This window comes from Amphiprion ocellaris, chromosome 21 (genome assembly GCF_022539595.1).
Source record: "Amphiprion ocellaris isolate individual 3 ecotype Okinawa chromosome 21, ASM2253959v1, whole genome shotgun sequence".
Classification (NCBI taxonomy): Eukaryota; Metazoa; Chordata; class Actinopteri; family Pomacentridae; genus Amphiprion; species Amphiprion ocellaris.
Window position 1 is genome coordinate 18,419,659 of NC_072786.1, and position 7,322 is coordinate 18,426,980.

Below are 7,322 nucleotides of genomic sequence, written 5' to 3' on the forward strand. Positions count from 1 at the left end.
GCGGTCACTCACGACTGCACTGCCGAGACAGATTCCAACGTCATTATCAAGTGTGCTGATGACACCACAGTGCTCATCAGCAACAACGATGAGACGACCTACAGAGCAGGGGTGGAACGCGTGGTAGGATGGTGCAGCAACAACAGCCTGACTCTGAATGTGGACAAAACTAAAGAGCTGGTGGTCGACTTCAGGAGGCAACTGTCCACTTAACATCAATGGCTCCACAGTAGAGAGGGTCAAGAGCACTAAATTCCTGGGGGTGCACATCACAGATGACCTCAGCTGGTCTCTCCACACCAACGCCACAGTGAAGAAAACACAACAACGCCTTTACTTCCTGAGGAGACTGAAGAGAGCCAGCTTTCCAACTCCTATCCTGACCACCTTCTACAGGGCCACTGTGGAAAGCATCCTGACTGGCTGTTTCACCACGTGGTTTGCAAACTGCACAGATCTCTGCAATGTGTGGTCAAGACAGCAGAGAAGATTATCGGTGCCTCCCTCCCGGCTCTCCAGGACATCTATCAGGAACGCAGCATACGCAGGGCCACCTTCATCATGAAGGAACCCTCCCACCCCTCACAGTGTGTGTTTGTTTCCCTCCCATCAGGCAAAAGACTGTGCAGCATCAGAACCTGCACATCAAGGTTCTGCAGCAGCTTCTTCCCATAGGCAGTCAAACTGCTGAACACCCTGCAGCTACAACACATGTAGACCTGAACACACACCCATCACCTCCAAACTCAAAACTGCAGTCACATTAATCCAGTGGTTCTCATTTATATATATATATACATACAGTATATACATATATATAGCGCATATACTGTCTATGGGCCAGCGCAATTTCAGTATTGCTGTATGCTACGAAAAACAGGCCGACGTTAAAACAATAGTTCAGCTAATTAGTTCCATGTAGACGGACTTTTTCCTCCCAGTCGCCCGCGAACTCCTTGACATGCCTCTGCGCCCCCCTAGGGGGGCGCGCCCCACTATTTGATAAATCTCATCCATTATCACCCCTAGTAGCGAGTATGATTGTCTGATGTATGCTTGTTTCCTTTTTTAGTTGAGTCTTTTTTATCTTGTATTTATTTTACTTTATATTTATTCGTTTTTTATAGTTTTACTTTATTTCTGCACTGTGAATTGATGACACATCATTTTGTTCAACTGTGTACTAAGGTGACGAATTCAGAATTGCTTTGACAAATTGGAAAACCAGTTGTAATTTGTGAATTCACTTGTTTAGCAGAAGGAAAATGATACTTGCGTAGCCTTTGTAGTAGTGAGAGCGAGGCTGCTACAGGATGTGAAGCTGTGATGATCTGCTGGATGAGTTGGTTCAGGAACACAGAGACAAGGAGAACTTTGGCAGGTTTGCTTTGCAAAGGTGTGCCAAAGTAATAACACTAAGAGTCAAATCTCATAGTTATCAAGAAAATATGTGTGCTATTGTAGTTCTTCAGTATTCCTAAGCCCAGTTGCATTCTCCTAAGAACCCATTTTTCTTCAAGCCCCTTTGTTACAAGCCACTTCTTACAAGCTCAAGTTGAATTTCTTAAAAAACCTTGCATTCTTCATAAAGCCAAGCCCTCCATTGCATTCCAGTGACTTTCCTCTCCTCTTTATGTTTTGGAGCCATATTCAAATCAGCATCTGATCAGTCACAGATGTCTTCTACCTAAGGGATGGTGTTTAGAATCACTGTTCAGGAGAGGTCAGAAGCCAAATACCTTTACAACTTACATTTAGTTCCTTTCCTAAATGTACAGATCCAATTGTTCAACATTTATGATGATCACAGTTCAGAAATAACACAGAATAAGTGATTAGAATGACACCAAACACAATATGTTTATCTCATATGGTTCCTGAGATAATAATAAAAGGCGTAAACATATGAATAAACTTACAGATTGTAGACTTTAGGCCACATGAAGGCACATTTATAACATAGCTAAAACACAAGCATATACATTCAATAATAAGAACAATAAGACATAGGAAGTATATATGCTTTGAGTAAAAAATCTCTCTCTGCCTTTATGGCTGTGGTCTGTGACAGAGAGAAGGGGGGGTGTTGGTGTCTTGTTTGTTCTTCTCCATAAACACTTCAGATTGGATGGGTTCTTCTTCCATACTAGCCTGATCAACCTGGTATCAGAGACTGAGTCCAGATCAGCACTTCGGTGATGCTGCATTTCTTTAATGTTCTGATAATTTAATGTTCTTATAATATTCTGTTCTGAACTGTTCAATCCATTCCTGCATACCAAGTTCTGTGAGTTTGGTAGGGAGATCAGAAGGTCAGAATGCCAATCCGCTTCTGCAGAGGTGGTTTTCCTCACAGTTGACACTTTATGACCCTTATCAGATTCTGGTGGAGGTAGAAGGCCTCCTGTTGTCTCCCAGAGAGCAGTTAGTGGTCCTTTATTAGTAAACATCCAATCAGCAGATGTTCTATTTGGATGTGAATTTAGGGTGAGCTGTCTTCTGAAATGGTGTCTTATCAAATTTACAGCTTTAGGAAAGGGTCTTTGGATCTCTGTGTATTGCTCTGGAATGTTCTGCTCCTTAGTACGCTATACACAGTATCCCTTTGCCTCCACTTTTGCAGCACATACATACAACAATATCGCAGAAAACACACACATGTTAAAGAAATATAAAGATGTCCCACACTTGGCTTTCTGTAGCCTGATTGCATGTAGTCATTGTTGTGCCAGTGTGATTTACAATGCCACACAGATGAGGGGTGAAGATGCATCTGATTGAAGTGGGGACCACTGCAGAACCTGAGGGTAACAACAAACCATTTCTGTTCCCCTTTGGTTTAAAGGTATAAATGTAGGGGACTGAGTGGGGTAGTTAGGAGGTTGACCTCAGTGAACTGGGCAGAGAGTGGAATTAACAGATCAGGAATGTATTGTGGAGCTAATCCACTGAGAGTTTTAAAATCAGAAAGTATAATTTTAAATTCAGTTTTGTGTTTTAGAATTGGAGAGGTATGCCATGTTTTCTTTGTAGCAGCTGCTTTCTATTTGTAGTCAAAAAAAGGTTGGGCTGGGTCACTCTCACATACAGTAGAGAGGTGATAAAAGAATGGCTAACTGTCTCCAGGTTCTTTTTAGATAAAAATGGCTACAATTTGGTGATGATTCAAAGCTGATAAAAGCTACCCTTCACAACTTGCTAAAATTTAAAGATGAGTCTGAGAAAACAGATCTATTAACTACATTTTGATCATTTGTAGACAAGGAACCAAGACACTGTTTCAGCAAAGGACAGAGCTGGCAAAATATAATTACTTCTGTTTTGTTTTCATTGAGCTGAAAGAAGTTCCTCATAATCCAGCATTTGATGTCAGCTAAACAGAAAGGTTTTTCAGTGTGCAACCGATGTCAGGTTCACTGCTAATATACTAGAAGCACTGCAAATTTACAAGCTCATGGAAATGTTGAGATATTTCAGTCTGGGCCAAATCGGTGGACTGACCTACAGACAGCCATCTACTGCGCCTTGCTAGCAAGACTAAGAAGGTAGCACATTGTTTAGTTAGAATATACTGGCTGTCTGCTGGCACATAAGCTCCATGCATATAATCTGGACATTGGAAGACAGCAATTCTGCAGATAGAACACTTGTGCGTTTGTGTAGGAGTTTGTGCTATTTTTAATTTTAACACAAAGATTTACATTTTTATTGCAAAATGTAAATCTGTTCAAAATATCAATTATCTGTCTCTTTGAATTTGTATCAATATCTGCCCTGAAAAAATAAATATCAGTTGACACTGCTGTGTAAGGGCTCACATAAAGATAATATTTTAGCACACTTAAGTCCGTGCTGGTGTGTAGAGTTGTATGTAGGTGGGTTCAACAGAATTAGTGTTCACTGACTCATTGCTGTAAGGCTGGTATTTAAACTCTAATTTACAGTTTAGATTGGGCAGATGTCAAAATGTCTTTTTAAGTGGGGGACAGACACTTGTTGTAAGGCAAAGTTCTTCTGAGTTTCTGTCATCCATAGAGCCCGAGGTTGTTCATTTTGACCTTACAACAGTGGAGCTGTTACTGACTGAATACAGAGAAGATTTTTCAGGTGGAAATTTCAACAAATAGCTCAGGACTTTAGGAGTTAAGGATAACTATCAAGTATACAACATTGTGTTCCACACTGCAAATTACTGTGTAGCTCAGGGTTCTTTCACTCTGTTTGCCCGATATGCCTGATAAAGATCTGCTTGTATGTAACAGCAGGAAATGTGGAAATCCTAGAGTGTGTTCTGTAATGTACTGTTCTGCACTTGTGGAAGCACAAAAATTCCCTTATAATGTTGTCTTTGATGGATTATTTATCTGCAGCGAGTCTCACATCTCTGCAGGTTGATTTTTCACAGCAGTCTGAAATGAACCGAAATCAAAAGCTGCCTGGAAGGTAAAATAATCCATCTATAAACTGATGTGTACTTTGGAAAATGGCCAGGTGTAATGTAAAATATATGTGAGTTGTAGGTAATGGGCTAAAACATACAAAACACTACTATGGCACATTAAATAAGAGGAAGAGGAGCATTGGGAATGATGAGGAGACAAGAACAGGTTGGCCTCTGTTTAGATGGAGTGTGTTTTATCTGAAGCTCCCTGCTCTCCAGGCATCTGTCCTCCATTATCACTGTAGGCTTCTTTTTTTTTAAAAGGACAGAGCAAGGAATGGAGAAACAATACACAATAACGTGTAACACAGATAATGGTATCTGTGTAAAACCATACAGACGCACGCTGAGAAAGAACAGTCAGTTGTCTGCATTCACTATCTACCAATGAAGGAAACATCCTCCTCTGACACTAGAACATTGTTACATCACTGCAATCTGTGGTGTTCAGCATGTTCCAGAAGATTTATCAGATGTTCCTGAACCTGCCCTGTCAGAATACTCTATCCTCACTTCACCCTGTGTGCTACAGGAAAAGTCAAAACAAAGATATTATTGATAACTTATCCCCACCTTAATATCTACATTCATCTATCTTTATATTATCTACAGCTTATTCTATTTATATACTTTGTTCATTCTGTGCTGTATCATGTTCTGCATATGCAGTTATACAGTATGTATATTCTAATACTGCATATAACGCACTTTCACTTCTTCTTTTGCACTTCTGGTTAGATGCTAAACTGCATTTTGCTGTCTTGATACTTGTATTCTGTGCAGCTAAGTTGGCTAATAACCTAATCAATCAAACCTACAGTTAATTCTGAATAAATGCAAAGCTATAGCCATGACAGTAGACAATGGTTAAAATATGGATGTTGCAGCAGGAAGCTACAAGTTCTAAAATGTGCACACTTCACACATTTTCGACCCAGCAGCACAGATGATCTATACAATCAGCATGGTTTCAAGGTGGACAGCAAGATTAGAGTCACCAGTTCAGAATCTGACCAAATGTGATACATGGTCATGATCTCTCCTTCTGTTCTTGATGTTGAATAATAATCAGATAAGACAGTATGATACAAAAATGAAGGTGAAATTAGATGTTTTTTGGATGTAAAATGTCATCAACTCATTATATTGTTGAAGACATTTATGTGTACATTTTCAATGTAGAAATTACATTTAAAATGTACACACAAGGTTTTGGATAAGGTTTTTTAGGTTTTGGATTAAAACATGTTTTTTGAAATCACAGTCATTTTTGACCACTAAATTCTAATTGGATCATCCTTCAGTCCAAGTGAATGTTTGTGCCCTGTAGGTATTTCTGTTAGATCAAAAGATGCATGGGACGGTCTACACCTTTGTGGATTGCTCATGTTTTAGATTGCCTGAACATTTTGTTTTGCACTTTTTAAGCCTTTTGAGGCAGGTTTCCAGTCAAGACTTGTAGTTTGAGATTGTGTCTCCATGTAGGTCTTAAGACTGTAACCATGTATGCTGTTTGGTGAGGAGCCAACAGAGCCAATGACGGAAAATATGACCTCACAACCGTAACATATGAGGGTGAATGTCTGCTGTTGTGTGGGGATGCGTGAACTCCAGGAGCATGGGGAATTCAATCAAAACTGATGGAATGCAACATGTTATCAGAGAATACTGGAAATCTATGTACATTCATCATTCATTCATCAGCTTAGACAGTACACATGGCACACACTTGGACTTTCCAACACAACGATCCAAGAAGGACCAGCTGACCCTTCAGTGGCCACAGCAGAAAAAAGTAAATGAGGAACTTTGCTGAGATTCGAAGTGTGCAGTTCATGCAAGATGATCCATAAATCCATGTAAATTGGAGTTTTTTTTTTTACCAGTGACAAAATTATAAATAAAATAATGGCCTCAACCATGAACTATATACAAACCTTTCAATGCGAACTCTCTCAGCACTTCTTTTATTGCTGTGTTTTGTTATAATTGTGCTATTCTGTGATGCCTGAGTGTAATTTGAACCCCATGAAGAAAAATACAAGGAATGCATGTTGCCTGGCCATCCATGTTTTCTTTAAAGAACACACCTATAGACAGAGTTCTGCTTATTCCAGTTCTTTGTGCACAACGCGGCAGAAGAAGCTACTGTGTCGTCTAGATAAATTGTCTGTGGTTGCAGTGGGTAACTCCCAGATGTAAACGAGTTTGGTTGTGTCAACATATAGCCAAGCATCGCTGAAAAATTGTGCGCATGCTCAGCCAACTATCACCTGCATAAATCAAGATAAGATAAAAAATAAGCATAAAGCAAAAGCCTGTGTGCTTACTAGATGATAGGCTTGCGGCAGAACACCAGGGCGTCATAGAGCAAGCACACTCCAAACACGGTGATGCCCGTCTCCTTGACCAGCATGGCACAGGTGCCCAGCAGCAAACTGATGAGCAGAGACCAAGTCGATACAGTGGAGGGCAGAGAGTCCTCAGAGTCACACTCACCCACACTCCTGACAGGAGAGAGGAGAGGGAATCAAGATGTTTTATCATGTAAGATTACAGGTTAGCGTTAGCAAAATTACCAGCCCAAAGATAACACAAGACATTTACTATTGATTTAATATAGCAGTGATGTTATAGAATGACTAAAATAAAGGAAATGACTTGTTACATTAGGATAATTGTCATCATTCATTGACTACAAATAAGACACATCAAGACATCAGCAGCAGGTCCTTCAAGTACAGGAAGTTACCCAACACCTGTCCCTCCTTGAACTACTGCCTAGCAAGACATCAGACCATAACCACTTGAGCTTTGTCAGATTCAGTCAGGTCTTTACACCTGTCCATTTCTCCTGCATCCAACACGATGACAACTATAA

The 7,322-nt window shown here is 40.1% G+C and overlaps 1 protein-coding gene across 5 annotated transcripts in view; it reads right to left on the minus strand.

The window, feature by feature from the left end:
* Positions 1-7,322, minus strand: part of tmtc1 (transmembrane O-mannosyltransferase targeting cadherins 1) — a 277,652-nt gene that overhangs the window by 205,413 nt on the left and 64,917 nt on the right. For all 5 annotated transcript variants that reach the window (XM_055006524.1, XM_055006521.1, XM_055006522.1 and 2 more), the window contains exon 4: positions 6,772-6,948. In XM_055006524.1, the coding sequence (XP_054862499.1) occupies positions 6,772-6,948 (177 nt within the window). The remainder of the gene's footprint in view (positions 1-6,771; positions 6,949-7,322) is intronic.